At 39.8% G+C, this 20,229-nt stretch overlaps 1 protein-coding gene across 4 annotated transcripts in view; it reads right to left on the reverse strand.

The window, feature by feature from the left end:
* Positions 1–20,229, reverse strand: part of DYNC1I1 (dynein cytoplasmic 1 intermediate chain 1) — a 321,789-nt gene that overhangs the window by 289,200 nt on the left and 12,360 nt on the right. For all 4 annotated transcript variants that reach the window (XM_086695920.1, XM_086695909.1, XM_086695921.1 and 1 more), the window contains exon 2: positions 1,057–1,173. In XM_086695920.1, coding sequence (XP_086552046.1) covers positions 1,057–1,164 — 108 coding nt within the window. In that variant the 5' untranslated portion in view covers positions 1,165–1,173. The remainder of the gene's footprint in view (positions 1–1,056; positions 1,174–20,229) is intronic.

Consider the following 20,229-nt stretch of genomic DNA (forward strand, 5'->3'; position numbering starts at 1 on the left):
CACACATCCCTTAGGAAACCATGGAGATCCATTGGCATCATTTTTCTATTGTTCTCCTAAAATGTTCTGGCTAGTAGTTTGTGTGTGTGTGTGGTGTGCGTGTGTGTGTGTGTGTGTGTGCGTGTGTGTGTGTGTTTTAATGTTTGTTTATTTTTGAGAGAAAGAGCTTGCAAGCAGGTGAGGGGCAGAGAGAGAGGGACACAGAGGATCCAAAGCAGTCTCCGCACTGTCAGCACAGAGCCTAATGCGAGGCTCGAACTCATGAACTGTGTGATCATGACCAGAGCTGAAGTCAGACATTCAACCAACTGAGCCAGCCAGGCACCCCAGGCTAGTAGTTTTGAAAATTTTTTTTCTTAAAACTAACACATATTGGGGCTCTTGGGTTGTTCAGTCGGTGGAGTGTCTGACCCTTGATTTTGGCTCAATTCATGATCCCACGGCCTGTGGGATCAAGACCCTCATCAGGCTTCATGCTGAGCATGGAGCCTGCTTAAGATTCTTTCTCTTGGGGTGCCTGGGTGTCTCAGTGAGTTGGGCATCCGACTTTGGCTCCGGTCATGATCTCTCAGTTCATGAGTTTGAGCCCTGCATCGGGCTCTGTGCTGACAGCTCAGAGATACTTTTTAAGAGCCCTAACACATATTAAACACTTATCAGAGCCTGGGTACTACCAAGTGCTTTACAAGATTAACTCTTTTAATTCTCACAACCCCCCAAAAAAATATATATTAGTATTCCTATTTTAAGGATAGGAAACCAAGATACAGAAAGGTTAAGAAATTTCTAACAATAGAGATTTCACGGACCACTTTCAGGGTGCTATTCAAGTCTAAGGTGAACCTGGGGCTTGGAGACCTCTGGGCCGTAGGTGGTGCTTGGCCAGGACACAGCAGGTGACAACGATCTCGTTATTCTGTGTATGCAGATACCCACTCATTTTATTCAGAGATCCTAGAAGGATTCTTCTAGAGCATCCTCTTAATCATTTGACCAGTCCCTTAGAATCAAGTGATTTTCCTTTTTCCCTGCAACACCCCAATACCCAGTATTTACCTCTTTCTTTTTCCTCTCTTCTTCCTTCCGTTTCTTCTCTTCTCTTATCTGTGCTAAGCGCTGTTTTTTGCGCTCTAGCTCAGCTTTTAAGTCACTTTTGTCAGACATGTTGGTTTCCTTGGAGGAAAAGAAAAAAATGTGAATATATAAAAATAACCTTTCTGTATTATCATTGAAAAAATCATTCAAAAGCTTGAAAATGTGACTTTTTGACCACAACAGGTTGTATTACGTAGCCTATGTCGAAGAATCAAAGAAACAAATGAAGTTAGATCTGGTCTCATGCTATGTAAATACCTTCCTTTTTATGTATTCATAAATATTTGAGGAAATACAATGGTATAATCTGTTCTGGTCTGAAGAATAATAGCAACTTCAGAATAAGCAAGACACTTTCTGTGCAAGTTTCTTAACAAATAAACAACAAATAAATAAATAAATAAATAAATAAATAAATAAATAAGAGAATCAAAAAAGAACTTTCACCATGACTTCCAATTTAGACGATAATGCACCAATTCATCCCCACACTGAGAAAAGAACATAGGCTGTCATAAACCCTTAGAGATGTGCCCTGCTCAAATTTCTATGGACTCAGTAAACATTCCTCCACTGAGCCTGGGCACATAGATTTCATTTTGCCTAGCATTGTATGCATCAGGGAAGACAGCCACTAAAGACCTACCATGTTAATCTTCTTTTTCTGTAAAACTCCTCCCAAACTGTCACAATTAATTTTGTCTCCAGTACAATCCTATCTCTATAAAACGTTCATCTGCATACTGAACGCAATCGTGCTTATCCTGGCACTTTCCCTTCCAAAGCAAAAGATGTCTATGAACACACGAAATAGTAGGTAACACCATGGCAAGTTCTTGGGAAAATTTATCTGAGTGAAATTTAATTTCTACGTTAGTGGGGATGGTGATGCCAATGGTGATGATGCCAGAAATATTTGCAAATACAATGAGTTCAGAGAATACTGTCACCAGTTACCAATGATTAAATTTGCCTGTTTCATGCTCTCAATTGGAAACTAAGAAAATGGAAACACTGAGAAATGAAGAACCCCCCTCTGACCCAAATTCCAAAAATAAAGCAAAAAACCAAAAAAAATCCAAAATGTCATGAATATTAATTTACATATTATTTATATGCAGCTATGATGAATATATAATGAATCCCTAAGTAGATGACAGAGGAATGAAAGGCAAAAAAGAAGCAAAGAATACAAAAGAATGAAATATCTTCAAACTTCCTGTCACTGCCTTTAGAAGGTAATCAAGAAGCTGCAGTTACCCGAAGACACACTTCCCCAAAAATACTCATAGTTGGAAAATGCACTTTACTGTACATATTCCTTCTGGTTCATGGTGTAATGGCAAAGAATTGTGAAATAATAGCAATAATAATCACAATAATTAATCTTTGTAATCAATTCATGAACACACCCTATCTTCATTTCTCAACAAATATCATCGAATAATTAATCTTTGCCAGGCATGGTCTAAGGCATCAGAGTACAAAGATGAGGAAAATCAGATTCTCCCCTTCAAAGAGTGCATAACTGCACTTTGTAGGCATGTGGGATGGCTGGAGATGTTCTCTGAGATACTGGCCTGTGGGTTTCTGAGTGCCAAACATTTATTTGTTATCACATTTAATCATAACAATCCAAGAAGACCAGTGTTGTTATTAATACCTTGCTTGCATTTCAGATAATGGAGGCTCAGCAAGACCTAAGAACGCATAGTCAGTACATGGCAGTAGCAAAATCAAGCGTGCCCATGCTCTGAACTACTCCACTCTGCTGATTCCAACGTACAAGTTAGGCAGAATGCAGAGCAAAAGAATAATTAAGATCTACTAAAATGAGCAAGCATATGCTTTGAGGAGGAGAGGAAATGTAAGGTGGATATCAAATGAGGTCAGAAACTAGCAAAGAAGGGAAGATACCGATATGCAAAGACCTATAGAATGGGAACCAGCAGGCTAAGAGGTGTGGATGAATCCAAGCCAAGAAATATAAACTTTAGTTGGTAAGAATGTATTTGTGGCGGCAACAGGTAAAGCCTTTGGAAAACAGAAGAGTTCCATTTGGTATAATGAGAGATGGGAAATCACAGCAGCTTTTTGAAGGGGAAAGTGACCAAGTAAAAATGGAATCTGCTTAAGCCTACTCTTGTCCCCGCCTGGAAAACAGATAGGAGCAGAAACTAGAAATCAAGCAAGCTGCCTAGAGTCTGGTGATCTACCTGGATCGATTGCACCTGCATCAGGATGGTGGGTGGATGTAGAGACCGAATGTAAGGAATGTGGGCAGATGAAAGCATGCTAAGAAGGAAGAAGTAACTCTTGATAGCCTTAGATATGGAAGCAAAAGAGAAAGACTCAGACACAATTCAACTTTGAGAAAGCAAGGAGGATAGCAGCGAAGCTGGAAAGAGAAGGCAGGAAAGAAATAATGAAAAAAACTTGTAGTATGCTGTGATTTGGGAGTCAATGGGATTTCTGGGCAGAAAGAATGCATAGATACTATAGATGGGATGAGAAGCGGGATGGGGACCGGAGCTGTGGAACAGAATTCTGAGTCATCCACCTACGAAGTTTAAAGCTGAATCACAAATTCAAAGTCCTACAGGAGCCAGGCAGATAACATGAGGACACAAAGCAGTGATTCAGACCAGGCAGAGTGGAAATAACCTGCCTGAAGAAAGCTCTATCCAGCTCCATGGTTGACATGGAAAAATATGAATCAAAGCAGTTAGATCTTCTGGTTTCTTTTTAAGAGAAACCATGGAACTGACAAAAATCAGGTTTATCACTAAAATATCATTTGCCAATAATTTTCAACACCACTGGGCAAAATTCCTGGCAGGAGAAAATATGACCCTAATTCCAGAAGCCATCTGTGAAATTACATATACTCTTCCTTCTCCCATGGGGACCAATCAGATTTATGTTTTTGACATTTTTTGGCCGTCAGAAATGAAATGTCCAATCAAAAAGATCACTATTAAAGCAATAATTGTGTCATTCTGAACACAGCCAGTGGAAACTACTTAGAATTTTCTCCCACACATTTCCCCAGTTGCAATTGGACTTCTTCTAGTCCACCGAAAGGGCCTGCCACAAATTCAGCTATATACTATGGTCATTAAGGAGCAAACCATGTAATAAGAACATCCTATATTTGTTGTGATTTTCTGGTTGACCTTCATTCATGAGCAGGAAGTAAAGTGTATATTTAGTACATTTCTGCAAAAAGCAAAGTTCTTCTTACAACTGATAAACATGTCTGACCATGCTGGTAATTTAAGTTGGTGTTACCAGCCACACAGCAAATATTTTTTAAATAAACAACAAAAACGCCAACGGAACTTTTAAAAAGTATTAGGTAGTGATGTTTCAAGTAACACACTTTTTAAAGGTCGTAGAGACACAATGGCAAAAGATAGCTGTAGAGTATTTTCCACTTACTGACTTTTTGGATCTACTCCAAAATAGACATTTTGCACCAACACCAAGTAGAATAAGAAATCTCAAGAGAACACCTCATAAAGGGTTTGGGAAGTACACATTAGAGTAAATGAATGGCCCTTTACACACAGTAAAAAGGCTGCAATCGTGGCACTAAATGCAGTGTCAGCACTAAACTCCCCAGGCTTTCCCGGGGGGCTTGCCACTCCGACTCACTAAATCTCCCTGCACATCAAGCAAAGCAAATTGAGGAGCAAAGCATGGGGGACGTGAGTTATAGAGCTTCCTGTGGCTAATGTAGGTCATTGCAAAGGCAATTCTGATGCTCTCAGTTTAAGAAAATAAGAGTCAGAGCTACCTGCTGCTAATTATTGCTCACCTACTTCACACACACACACACACACACACACACACACACACACACACAAAGCTGGTCTCTTTCATTTAAAAATTAAAAAAGGGGTCAGGAGAGAAATCACACCCACCTCTGGGTGTAAGTCTGTTCATCAACCTACTCTGCCACCAACCAGCCAACTACAGTTTACCTCTCCCCTGTCTTAGGAACAATTACAGCTCAGCCTCACCCACTCCATCCATTCCAGGGTCAGATGATGTACTTTTATGATGCCTGTTCAGCTCTCCTCAGAGCAGAGTCCCATATTCCAAATTTGTTTTCTGTTGGTGACATTCCTCTTATCCACACTCTCTTACAACCTACCTTCACTTACCCAACTCTCACTTTTTACCTCCTTCCACCCCTGCATTTTAGCTCACACTCTCCTACAAATTCTCCAGATTTACTACTGCTGAATACAACCCCACTTCATCTCTTTTCTTTCTTTTCTTGTCCCCCAAGTTACCCACCCCTCAACAAGAGATATCCAAAAGTTCAAATCAGCTACTCCATGTCCTCTGGGCTCCATACACTAATCCCCAACACTTATTATTGTTTTTTTTTCAAATTTCAATTCTCTACTTCTGATTCCCCCCCCCTTTTTTTTAAAGCAGAACATTATTATATTTCAACACACAACTTCTGTACAACCAAAATTAAAACATCACAGTAAGATGTTGGAGACAAAACACGGCATTTCATTTACAATGCATGGCAAATGGTTAACATTCCTTAGTCATAAATAGTCTCTTACAAACCAGTAACAAAGACACTAATATTCCAAGGGAAATGAAAAAAAAAAAAAAACAACACAGAGGAAAATGAAATAACAAATGACTATTAAGGTTTAAGGACATATGAAGATAATTGAACTCAATAACAGAATAAAAGCAACTTCTTTGTAGTATCACATTGACCAAGATTAAAACATTGACATCTAATGTTTGCACAGTTTTAGAAAACAAAACAAAAAAAACACTGGGAGACAAGATTGATGAGGACAGTCTATACAATTGGGGGGAAATCTCTACTTTTGACTCAAAATATAAATTTTGGATATGATTAATTCCAATGAAGTGGATATACTAGGACTATTTCAACAAATTATTTGGAGAAATTCAAAATAATTTACATATAAGCATGTTCACTGCACAGAAAATTTGTAGCTAATGGATTTCTCTTTTTATCCCTGGTTCAACCTTTATTCCCTTGCTTCACTATAACTCATCTCCACCCATCCTCCCAAATGTCTCAGTTCTCATAACTTTTGCTTTAGTCCATCTCTGAGCCCAGTAAAAGGCCATTTGATCTCAGTTAAATGAATCAATATAAGAAAAGAACTTAGAATCATGCCTAACAAATATTAAACACCCATGAAAATTGTTTTTCCTCTTCCTCCTCTTCCTTCTCTACTTCTTCCTTTCCTTCTCTTCCCCTTTTTATATTATTATTACTATAATCATCATCATTATTATTATCATTACTATTACTATTACTGTTTTCTACCATGCCAACCCTTTCCCCCATCACTAAGTCCACCTTAATTCAATAACCAAAGTCATCATTCAAAGTTCACTGCAATCATTTAAAAAATATTACAGTGAGAAATAATTAAAGGTATATAGCATGTTACTGATTTAGTAGCAATATTATCAGAGTAAGAAAACCCAATCTGTGATCCAAGAGAGTCTAAGGCACTTCAGAGCAAATAGAAGGAGCTTTTCAATCTAATGGATTATAAAATGGAAGTTATGTGGTTAAAGAGATGTTACTCAAATAAAAATATTGTAAAAAATTAAATGCAGTCATTTAATTTAGTAATAGTAAAATTCTTCTCAATTTTTCAGTTGAACACAGGAATTACATATCAAGCTGTCCCAAGTAGACATCCTCCCGTATCTCACCCACTTCTGCCCAGAGGACGGAGAGGCACATGGAGAAATGGTTTCTTCTCTAACGAAGAAGTTAGTTGCAGGGAGGGTTAATCCTGCCATTCCATTATAGAAATGGCTCATGATCCTAAGTCTCAATGGAGGAAGAAATGGGGAGAGAAAAGAAGGAGGAAAATGTATGAGAGAAAAACATGGACACTGAGGAAGGAAGAAACAACCCAAGTCATTTTCACATTGGCCCTTGTCTTTCCAGTTAACCTTGCATTTCCTTCACACTTCTTAAGTCCACACACATCCATAAAGAAAAGAAAGTTTTCAGTGTTTCTTGAATGCAATGAGACATATAGCCTACATTTTCATTTCTGCATGTACCATCATGGGATGGTCGGGTCCTGTTTAGAACCAAGTATCTAACAGAGGAGAAGCAAAGGGTTTAGCTCTGTTTACACAGCTGCCAAGTAATAGACTCTCCCAAGGCTTAGCGTTTGAACAATATAGACTTCTATTTCCTTTTGGTTGTCTACGTTGGCAGCAGTTTGAGATTCCATTTCTAATGCTGGCATATGCAAATGTATTTTTAAGCTTAAAGTCAGAATCCTAGGAGGTTTAAATCATTGCCCAGCTGTGGCCAGACTCATTGAAAAAAATATCCAGAAACAAGTTCCTTTTTCTGCCTGAAAACAATTGCTCTTGTCAGCTCTTTACTATGAGCTATTGAACTTTTCATCTGCCACTAGGTATGCATAAGAAATTTGATCTTTCCCAACCTTGTTTCACCTGCCTGGCTTTTCATAAAATGCAGCTGACTTCTCCCAACTGGATAGGTGGACAAGGGATGATACAGACCACAACCATTTGTCCATTTATACAGTGATATCTTGCCTTCTGTAAAAGGAGGGTTATAGAAGTCTCAAGAGGGATTTGGCTGGTGAAAGACATGAGAGGGTTATTTGCTAAATTTTTACAGCCAACAGGACACTGTGAAAACAAAACTTTTTTTTTCCAGTTAATATTCTTTTTATTATGTAATGTGAGCTTGGTCGCAACAAGGTACACCTCTTCATCAGGAGTTAAGTCTAGAATATTTTCTGAGACTTGTTCCCTCATCCAGGTTGGGTTTTGTTTTGTTTTTTGTTTGTTTGTTTTTTTGTAATTTATTGTCAAATTGGTTTCCATACAACACTCAGTGCTCATCCCAAAAGGTGCCCTCCTCAATACCCATTACCCACCCTCCCCTTCCTCCCACCCCCCATCAACCCTCAGTTTGTTCTCAGACAAAACTTTTAATAAAATCCATCTTATAGTCAGAAGTTGCCTGGGTCTGGTCTACTCATACTGTTAGATGAGCAGTTTTTAAACGTTTTGCTTTCAGCATCCCTTGATACTCTTAGTTCTCAGTGATGCCAAAGAGCCTTTGTTTATGTGGGTTACATCTATCAACATTAACCATGTTAAAAATTAAAACCAATAAAACTTTAAATATTTAATAATTCATTTTAAAATAACTATAAACTTGTTACTTACTAATATAAAATTTTTATGGAAAAAATAGCCATACTTCCCAAGGCAAAAAAACAAATAGTAAGAAGACATTTTACATTTTCACTTATTTCTTTAATATCTAGCTTAATAGAAGTCAACTGGATTCTTACAGCTGCGTCTGCTTCCAGTCTGTTGTGATATGCTATTTTAATTGTGAAGAAAATCTGGTCTCACATAAATATGTATTCCAAAAAGGAAGAGTTTTAAATAGCCTCTTAAGGTAATTGTGGACATTCTTCGATATTACACCAAAATTCAACAGATGTCAGTTTCCTAATGTTCTGTTGCAATGTAATTATGAAATGACATCAATTGATGAGCTTTTTGCACTCTTTTTGCACATTAAAATCTATTGGTCTATCTTAAACTTTGAATGAACCTTTGACCCATGTATGATTTTATAACATTATGCACTGGTTATCTAGAAAATTATTTAGAAAAGTATGCAGACTTCTCAAATGTTGATACATGTCACTCTCCAATATCCAAAAATCAAACTTGGTAATATCACTACCAAACTCTTAGGAAAACTCTTTAGGTATGGTAAAGCTGATATAAATTTTCCAAAATTCTGATTTTTGCTGCAAATCTTAAATTTTGTCATTAGCAGCAAATATTGTCAATTCTGACAAGATCATGCCACTCTCACTGATTTTTTAGAAAATTTCTGCCAAAAACCCAACTCTGAATAATCCTAGTTTGTCTGTGAATTGTACTTTCAAGTAAAAAACAAAAACAAAAACAGTGTTTCATGAAAAAAGGCAGGTAGTTTGGCTCACAACTCAAACTACTGCACAAATCCTATCTCGAGACAACCACTGAACTTTGGTAGGCAGCAAAAGTGCCTTATGTGTTCCCATTTGTCACACAGTAAAGACATGTGCTCAAGGGTAGAGATTTAACATAACATTTTTTTTTTTTTTTTCTGCTTCATGAAGGACATTCTTAAGTGAAACAGGGTTGGTTGGTTGGTTGGTTGGTTGGTTTAAACTGCAAGTGTGTGGCAGTGAAGGTTGATGCCAGTACTGGTCTAGTTTGGTGCCACTGTCTCAATTCCTGCTAAGTATCAGCAGTGTCACCCACCATTGCTTTCACACCATCACTGCAAATGCCAATCTGTTGAAAAAGAAAATAAAAATAACATTTTGTGAAAATTGTCTTGACCTTACAGGTTTCTGAAAACATCTTAGGATCCCCAGGGATCCTCAGACCACGCTTTGCCTTACCTGCTTCTTATAAGGTGGAGTTGATTCTAAAGCCTATAGAGACTGAACGAAATTTTGCTGTTGATATAAATAACCTAAACAGAAGGGTTTGAGTTCTTTCTTCTGCAGAAAAGAAAAAGTGAAAGACACAATAGTAGAATCACTGAGAAGAGAATATTTCAGATTAGAGTCAAGCAACTATAATGATTTGGAAATACCTGGAAGATCTAAGGCCTGTGGATATAGCATAGGGAAAAGTGGAATTACAGAAAGAGTAAGGTCTTGAAGGAAAGATTCCATAAAACTATATGTGAAAGACTTGCTTAAACCAGAAAATAGGTAAAGAAGAAAAACTGAGATGACTTCTCTCACTGCTCATTCTCCTTCTCCCCTCACTACACACACAAGAAAATTAATGGAGCTCACTCAGCCTTGCTATGAAGTAAACTAAACTAGTGGCTAATAAAATGCAGACTTCTATGTTGTGAAAAAAGTGTTTAATTCTTTTGTTCTTTTAATTTTGCCATTTTAATAATTACAATTATACATGTTTGTTTCAAGACAAGAACATCAAAGATTATACAATCCAGTACCAATATTTTACCCATAAATAGGGAAAGCGAGATGCAGAAATCTAAGCTCACCACCATTAAGTGGACAAGTCAGAACTGGAAACACCAGATCTCCTTATTCTTGAATACTTTCGCCAAATAATGCTTCCTTTTCAGTGTTTACTTAAGATTTTACTCATTTAAATCAAAAGGAAGATCTTAAACAAAAGGCTTTTATGGTGGATCTTGATCTGTTTATATCCAGTCCAATCTTGTGGTCGTTCTCTACCACCACCTGGTGGCAGAAAGTGTAAATTGCATGGGAGAGCTGACAACAAGAGAAAGGGCTTCACCGTTGAAATTGCCAAACACACCACCGCAGCCAATACTGGTAGTTCAAGACTCCAAGAGTTTCATCCACAGACGAAAGATCTATTTATGTCAGTAGAGAACTACTGTTTTTGAGGAGGGGAAAAATTTTAGTCCATGAGTCTATGGACTCATCTATGTTGATTTTTCTGGGGTCCTCTTAATTTTACTCACACTGGGTTAATTCTTGACTAGGAAATCAAGCGATACTGCTAAATTAAGCCTTTCGTATCTCTCTTGCTGGATTTGTGAGCTATATTTAAGATTGTTGTGTCTGCATATCATCTCTAGTCCCGCTTGCACTGTTTCATGATTCTGAGCTACCCAAGTCGTACTGCTAAAGCTGTAAATCAAGCATTGGCAATTGCAGCACATTAAACAGAAGAGCCTCTCAAGCACTCAGCACAGAAGCCCATTATGCTAGAGAGAAAAATCAATCCATAGGGTATCTGCCCTCTCATCTAGTTAACAGAGTAGAGATGAGAGCCCTTAGAAAGTAAAGGCCTCAAAAGCCGTTGTCATCTTTGCCAGAAAGTTCTGGAAAATTTTGAGTTATTTCTGACCCCAACAGTGCATCCCACGAATTTAGAGACTCAACAAGCTTCTCTTTGTTAAAAGAATTGTTCCTCAATTAAGGGAATCAGTCATTCATATCTTAGAGTATCTTAGAGGAACTATCAGAAAATATCAAGAGTCCTTAGGAAATGAGCATCTCAAGTAGCATCCTTGAAAGAGTATAAAACTGAAGATGGAACAGTTTGGACAATGAGAGGGCAGTATTTTGGCTCTGTGGCCCTAAGAATTAGGACAGAAAAGGAACCAGAAAATAGAAGAAAGGAGACAAGAGCCCTCTGGGGAATAATACCACAAGGGAAACTAGAACAAATTAAGACGTGAGACCTTGAACAAAGAATCCTATAGAAGTACCTAACCTCAGGTCAAAATAGATGGGAACAATGCACCACCTGCCCAGGCCACATATCAGGTAAAGAAGCCAAGTAAATAAGGGTCCCATCACTATATATAATATGAGATCACGTATCTGGGCTCCTGGAAGTTCAAAAGCACTTCAGAGCAAACAGAAAGGAGCTTCTCTACCTAAACAGGCACTCTTGAGGAGTACGTGAAAAAGGGCGACTACTCCACAGACCATGATGCACAGTGGCTCCTCAGCCTTATATTGCACACATAATGGACATCCAATAAATACCTGCTGTCATATAAATGGTTAAAGATGGCCCCTATGTTATTCACTTATTGACATTATGCTGGGACCATCAGTTCAAAGCCCTCTGGCACCAAACACAAATTCTTACACATTCAGTTGCTTTAAATACAACTCAGATAAGCTTATATTAGCCATTTAGACCCCACCTGCTTTACATATCCCATAAAACTACACCCAATACTTGCTAGCTATAGATAAAACAACCCCCGGAGACTCCCCCCTGGCTATGTAACAGCATCACCTAGTGGGTGGTGGTGCCAACCTGCAGTGTCCGGGTCTCCTGCTGTGCAGGATGTCCCTTCTCATGCAATACTATCCAAGTACCACCCACTAAAATGCGTTGTGCAATGCTGCCACCTCATGGTCCCGTCTTCCCCTTGATCAGCCCTGAAATCCTCAAACTCACCACAAACCCACAGCCAATTTTCACCGTGCCTTCCAAATTCGTCACCTAATATTTCCAAGCCTGCCCTTGCCTACCCATGTCCATTCATGCTGCCCAATACCAGTCTTCACCTGGTTCATCTGACAACCACGATGCTCTTCTAACTGATCTGCCTGTCTCCGTGCTAACCTTACTCCCTGATGACTTCCACATCCTCCACACTGCACTAGGGTGATCTTCCTGTCACTCAAGTCCAATGAGCTCACTCCCTTACCTAAAACACTTCCACGACTTCCTTCTAGATGCAAAACATGTCCCAACTCCTTACCATGCGCAGAAAATGCCCTTTTTGCCCATCCCTCTCTCCATACATCCCTCTACTTCCTAGTTCACACTTTCCTGTATTGAGCTGTTTCCTTCCTTTGTACCTTTGCAAATTCCAGAAATGCTCTTCCCATTGTTCATTACCTGGTAATTCCTATTCATCTTTCTCAGCTCAATCACATTCCCTCTAGAAAGGCCTCCTAGAGCTTTAAGGCTGGGCCAACCATTCTGCCATGAGCACCCAGTACATGGTCTGCTGGAGCATGTGCCTCCCTGCCTATGTTCTGTTTGTGTGATTCTCGCCTCCTGTTACATTGAAAGCTCCACGAAGGGAAGGGCCATGTCTCGTCTATCTCCATACTTCTGGTGCCTGGCAATGAGTGTTCCTGAACTGCTAAATAACCATTAGACAGGAATGAGAAATCTGTGATTTCACTATCAGGAATTTCCTGATTGTCAATAAATTGTGTCAGTGCATTAAGCTTTTAAATCACCGAACTCAGAAGTTCTTCCTTATAATGCAACCAAATTCTATTCTAATGGAAAGGGGGTGGGAATTGATTTTTCACCCACTAGTACAAATGTGCAACCAACACATGATCCTAATGTTGCCTAATCCACTGAACTACCTTTTCCTAAATCACTACCATTATATGCCCATTGATGTAAGTTTTTCCTGTCTGGTTTACAATTTGAATCTCAGGTGTCTGACTCTAGAAGGATTATTTAGCAAAATCCATTCTATTTATAATTGGCAGCCTCTATTGTTTATCTTAACCAACAAATTCAAAAAATCTGGAATCTATTGCTTAGAATACCTTGAGGATAAATAGTCATACTGACAGTTGAGCATTCTTTTTTAAAGTGATGTAAAAATATCAGTGCTCTAGAACAGAGCCATATATTGTACTAGAAGCTGTTTCTCTGAGTTGCAAAGATGGTCAGTGAGCATGTCTAAAAATAAACAACTCTCAAGTAACCTGTGAGGCTGATCTTTAAAATAATTGACAACAAGCAAATTTTCAGACATGATCAGCTTTGGCTTTGACTCTGCTGTCCCCATAAAAGGGCCAGATTTTCCACGCAGCAAAGTTAAATCAGCGCTGGCCAGTCAGCCTGCCTAAAATGGGCACTCCAGCCTGATAGAAAACACTGGTAAGTTCAAGCCACCCAGATGTTCTTGCACCTTACAAATAAGGGCAAATTTAAACTATCATACCAAAAGAAATACAATCAGGATATATTAATAAAAATAAGGGGAAGAAGAGTTTTAATACTTGAATCATGAAGTCAGAGTAGATTTTCTCAAAGTAACTCAACAATATAAACGTTCGGAAAGTCAATCTGTTTTAATCTTCTAAAAATACAAGCTATTAAGGTATCTCGACCTCTTAAAACCAATTAATTCAATACCCTCCCAAATTAACTATGAAATACTGGTGAATTTGTAATTAAGCCTGCCTAATTTTAAAAACCATCGATCCCTGCTGATGTTATGTCGAGCAGAGGAACACTCCTCAGAAGAGGGACTCAAATCAACACCTCTGACATGTGCAAAGCCAGGATACCCTAGTGTCTGGAGCATGTGCTCTTAACTGCTTCATATGCCTGTGCTTTTAGGTTTTCCTCATCCTCCCTTGCTCCACTCTACTGGCCCTAGCATCTCTACTGGTTCATTCTTTCTCCTTTGTGTTCTTTCCTTGCTGAAGCCACCCACTTTATGTCAGCAGATTTTCTCCTCATGTTTGTTCTACAGGCGATAAAGAGTAAGAAAGCTGAGAAAAACACAAAGCTACTAAAGATCCCACAAATCCGTGTAGTCAGTGGTACTACTGTGCTCACAGGACGCGGGGAGAAGGTTCCTCGGAGAGGGTGACATAACAAAGTGTCACAGAGGAAGATGAGACCTGAGGACAGCAGAAGAGCAGTGTCTCCCAGGCAGAGGGAAGCAGAGACAAAGAAGGAGAGGTAGAAACAAGAATGGCCAGTCTGTGGGACAAGTAATTTGATATGGATGGAACACCGAATACAAAAGGTAGAGGAAATTGAGGGCGGAAATGCAGCCAGATAGCAGATCCCAAAGGTTGAGTGACCAGCCACCCCAGTTTGCGAGGAAGTGAGGGGGTTCTCTGAATGCAAGACCTGCAGTGCTAAAACCAGGAACTCCCAGGCAAACCTGGACAAGTTGGTCACCCTACAGCCAAAGGGCTGCTATGCCATCCTTTCGGGAGGTCTGAACTTCTCTGACGCAGCAGGGAAACATGGAAGGATTTGAACAAGTACAAGACCAGGTATTTTATTCCTAGCTTGCAATACACACTACAAGAGCCTTTTTAGACATGGGTCGCAACTCACTGGTGAGTTACAAAATCAAGTCAGCTGGCAGGTGCAGGGAGCAGTTCTACATGGTAAGGGAAACTACTGTTTCATCGAACTTTTTTGACATATATATACTCACTTTTAAGTCTGAATATTATTTATTATTGTTAGTTGCAGTTAAAGGCATTTGAGATATATTGAACTACATCAATTTTAAAAATGGCAGATTTTAAATTATAAAGTAGTCTCTACCTTTGTCCATTCTCAGCCAACATTTAGCATGACAGGACACCCATAGATCATGATGATAGTTGTACAGGACACTCGAGTATGCAGAGAAAGCTGTTCATCATCACAAGAGACTGACTCGGGCTCTGCCTATCCTGAGAGCCAAGAGATTAATATCCAAGTACACATGGAACCTGTAGTCCACTTGCAGAGCACGGGTGGGAAAGCCTACCATAGAATGACCAAAGCAAGCTCAGCTCTATTTGTTTAAATCTACCAGAGAAAGAAAGTGGAAAAAAAAAAATCTATCCCTGGATACTTCAAGGCACAAGCACATCAAGACAAATATACTTAGAAAGATTAACTCGCTTTTCCAGTTACCCATGAATGTCCATAAGAGTGTGGAAAATCAATACTGCCAGAAATGCAGGACCATGACATATTTCCTGCAGACATGTCAGCATAAATGCCGAATGACCCTAGGATTTGGGAGTTTGCTATTTGTCCCATCAGCACAACTTTTATATTCCTTTTAGAAAGCAAATACCCATCCAAAATACCCATTTGCAGCTAAGCTAGAAAGCTTAGCTGCAAAATCCCAAGCCTGGCCCTGCACACAGCATTCTGTATGTGAAGACAGAACCTGGTGGTATGAGGCAGTCAATGTTCACAACAGATTTCTCAACCAGTCCTAAAAGGCTTAAACCTTTCTGATATTCATGTGTATTTTTTACTTCAAGACTTAAAAAAAAAATTTTAGCTAGAGTCACTTTCAACCATCTGTCTCTTTGAGTGAAAATAGGATGCAGGCTTGTATGTATTGGCTTTTGAAGAAAACCAATTTGGCAGAAAGAATTAAAGAGAAAGAAGAATTATATCTCAATTTTCAAGACCACACTAAGAAGTAACAAAATATCCAATGTAAGTAGTAACTTACAGGAACACACCTATCTCCTTTTCTACCCATTAAGCTGTCCCCAATCCTGACCATTCTTGATTGAACATCACTCAGATTAGATCTGTGTCACCCGGTCATAGCCTTGGGAAGTGGCAGAGTTGAGACATATGAGTGACTGTCCCAATGTGAGTAGCATTACATGTGATGGGAGATGATGATAGCAGGTACACTCCAAGAATTTGGAAATAATGGAAATATGGCATGATCACTGTCTGAGAGTTCAACTAGAGTTTATCTTAAAACACAGGACATCACCCAAGTTGGAACTATAATGACAGTACCAAAACATCACAGCTAGGGATGGCAAAATGTAATGGAGAACCACCACATAATTAGTAGTGAACAACAATAAAAACTGTTATAATTAAAGGAAAATGTATTTGAAATGATAGGAAAATAGGTGTGATTTTTTTTTCAGGTTTTCTGTAGTATGTCCAGGGAAAAGGACATGCTTTTCCGGTCGGTTGACATAATTGCTTCTGTGCATCTATCAGGAGGCTCAGTACAGTTGCATCAGGACACCATCTTGAAACATCAGCTATGACAACTGCTCCCCATGCTCTGGTTCCACGTACATCCAACCTTCAGTCTTCCACACTTCAGTTCAGTGCAACTCCTCAGTCAGCCTTCCAGTTAACTCAGGCCAAATACCTTGGAGCCATCCTTCATATCTCTGTCAAATCCCATATCCGAACCATCAGCAAATGATTCAAGCTCTACTTTCCAAACCCTTCCAGAATCAGCCTGATTTCACCACCTCCCCTGCCATCACCCTGTCCAAAGCACCAACATCTCTCATCCCTATTATTGAAAAAGCCTCTGAAATGGTCTCCTACCTCCTACCCTTGCTCCCTCTGCCTTGCAGTCTATTCTCAGCTACAACAGTAATTCTTCAAAACACAAGCCAAATCATGTCACTTCCTGGAATAAAGCTTGCCAATGGCTCCCATGTCAGCGTAAAAGCCAAAGTCTTACAACACTCTCCATGGCCCGACACAAACCAGCCTCATTACCTTTCAGATCTCATTTCCAGAGAGGTTGTTGCTATTCCTCAAATACATCAGGTACACTCCACCTCAGGGACTTCACATTTGCTAGTTCCTCTGCCTGATACTAAAGTCTCTGAACAACTGGCTTCTTCAAAATATAAGTCAAATTTCACCTTCTTGAGGCCTTACTTGATGACCCTCTTCAAAAGAGTAAACTATTCCCCTCATTGCACCTGAAATCTCAAGTCTTTTCTACTGTCTTATTTTTCTTCACTATGTGTATTACCACCTAACATATTCTATACCACAGTTAATTAAGTATCCTTCATTGTTTGTGCCTTCCCCCAGAATTTAAGTTCCAATGAAGGCAGAGATTTTGTCTGTATTGTTCACTGATGTATTGCCAATACTTAGAATAGTGACAGGTAGAGAGTTCATAATAAATATTTGTTGAATGAAGGAACAAAATTGGCTTCGAAAATGTGTCTGCTTGAGCTCCTTCCTCTCCTCCCAGCCTCATTCTCTGTAAAGTGTCAAAGCTCCATTGGCTTTGAGATTCTCCTAGGTTTGCTCAGCACCCTCCTTCTCAACCCTTTTGCCGTGACCCGGTGACTTTAATTGCCATATGATTGCCACACCTAGAGTCTGCCTCCCTTCCCAGTTCTTTTGAATGTATTACATGATTGGGTCTCTGGACCAAGCATCCAGGATTACCCTGGATACTCTTTGGCTAGTACTGTCCCAACCATGCCCAGCTGAGATCTCTGGTACCAAGGACCTAAGAACCTGAGTTCTCAGATTTCAGATCACTGACCTATAAGCGAGGGCACTGTGATCCTAACATGGGAAGTTATGTTTCTCTTGCCAGTCATTAAGTGGACAATTTATATTTGTTGCCTGATATATAGTCTATACTTGCACTGGGTTGTGTGAATTCATCACTAGACTGCTCAAGAATTTTGGCTACATAAGAACACTCTAATATCTAGACCCTCAGAACTAAAATTCAAGACCTGAATCCTGCCTGTGTGTATAGCTGACTGCTGACTGGCCCTGATGGTGGCTCCATCTCTGCAGCTGCAGTGCGACAGCTAACTTGCAGGTAAGAGTGTTGATGCCCAAGAGTGTCGCCTGCTCGTCGTGTTCTTAGCACAGGAGCATGAACCTACATGCATATGCACATACAGCCACCTGACCCCAAAACCCTTGGCAAATCAGAGCACGTTTTCTCCCCACCTGTCTGGTCCCTGCACAGTGACCCTCTATAGGAAAAAGTGGAGGGTGGAGGGGAAGAATGGGATGGTTTACCTGATGGAAGGAGATGTGAGAATACTTTGGTTATCTGGGCAAGGTTCCCCAGAGACAGAAGCACACTAATCAACAAAATGTTCTAATTTACTGGGGCACCTAGGTGGCTCAGTCAGTTAAGCGTCCAATTTTGGCTCAGGTCCTGATCTCGCAGTTTGAGTTCGAGCCCCGCATCTGGCTCTGTGCTGACAGCTCAGAGCCTGGAGCCTGCTTCAGATTCTGTGACTCCCTCTCTCTGCCCCTCTCCTGCTCTCTCTCTCTCTCTCAAAAATAAACATTAAAAAAAAATTTTTTTTTAAATGTTCTAATTTACTAAGAGCAAGGAAGTCCAAGTAGCTGGCTCCTGGATGCTAAATGTATCTTTATGTTAATGCAATTTAATGAATACTCACTGAGCCCCAGTGAAGCAAAGCACCATCCTGATGCTGTCAGGCTTACACAAATGATTGACTTACATTTATCGCAAAAAGCTTATTACACGTGAAGGGGAACAGAACATCTCACCCCAAAATATGTCTTTTTGGCATAAGGATTATATGAAGCATGTTACTTTTAAGAAGCAGCAGATACAGAAGAAGCTCTAAAAACCTAGTAGAAATTATCCTTTTGTAAGAGACACTTCAATTTATAAGGAAAGTTTGCATTTGTGAGGGTTCTCCCTCTCTGCAGGAAGAAGAGGATGATTCAGTCTCTAGGAACTATTATCAGTGAAGAAAGCATGGACTTAAATCTGTAAAACACCCTTATTCTTGGTGACCTCCCCTACCTGACTCCCCACCCTCAACATCTTTTGCCTTTAACTGTAAATGGTACTTAAGGTGGTGGCTTAATCCATTTTGGAGAGTTACTCAGTTTTCCAGGGTCTCTCCCATATATACAGGAGGTATACAAGTTATTACAATTGTTTTGTTTTCCTCCTGTTAATCTGTCTTTTATTAGCGGCAGAGGAGGGAGGGAGTGGGGGGAAGGTTCTCAGCCAAGAAGAACCTAGAAGGGTAGAAAGAAAATTATGTTTCTTTCCCCACATATAGTAGGATCTGAAAAGGGCAGTTCCACTGCTAGGGACAGTGGGCTAAGTGCGTGATAAAGGTTTAAAGCACAAGGAGGGCATGTAGGAAGTAGAGCAGAGTGAGTGAAGGAGGGGCCATGAGAACCAGACAGGGAAACATGGGTAGGATGCGAACTGGGGAAGCATTTCCAGAGGAAGGAGATGAGCATGAGAAAAATGACAGCCACAGGAGGTAGCAGTCTGTGCTTCGGGGAATGGCAAACAGTTTCATTCGACTATAGGCTAAGGTCAAATGGGTTCAAGGTGGCAGGGGTGCAATGAGGAACAAGCAGGAAAGGTTTGTGCTGGGTGTTACATTCTCAGGTGATAACTGAGATCAATTCTTTCTGCTCTTTGGTCCTGCCTCCCTTCAGAATCAAGTTATCTATTTTAAAACCTGCAAGGGTCTTGGAAAAAATCAAACATTTCCATGTGAAGCCAATCCAATCTATTCAAATGTGTTAAGCAATGCAAACAACTAGAATTAACACTTCCCTTCCATATCACACCTTTACTGTATATGATGAAAAAGTGAGAAATCAAGTGCTCAAAATAGATACTTTAGCATTTGTGATAAGCTCTTTGCATAGATAAGCATTAGGGTGGGGACTCTACCCCGCCCCCAACCCCAGTAGGCTCCTAGTTTGCTTTTCTTCTTGCTGTAAAAAGAAAATGGTAGTTGGGGATTTCTGTCATATGCCTTTGAAATGATATATTTTCTAGCCTCTGCTGCTAGCAGGGTAGAGCCAATCCTGAATATTATCAGGGCACATTAAGAGATTACTCAATGAACAAATACATGAACAAATGAAAGAGTGAGCCCTCAACTGCAAGATCACGTGGCCAGTTTGGAATGAAGCTAGATGCAAACATTTTGTGTTTGTTTTTAATGGTTGTCATAAGCTGTTAAATTTCCTTCCACCCGCCCTGACACTGCTATGGCATTCCCAGTG

This window comes from Puma concolor, chromosome A2 (genome assembly GCF_028749965.1).
Source record: "Puma concolor isolate L17-30 chromosome A2, mPumCon1.1.hap2, whole genome shotgun sequence".
NCBI classification, from domain to species: Eukaryota; Metazoa; Chordata; class Mammalia; order Carnivora; family Felidae; genus Puma; species Puma concolor.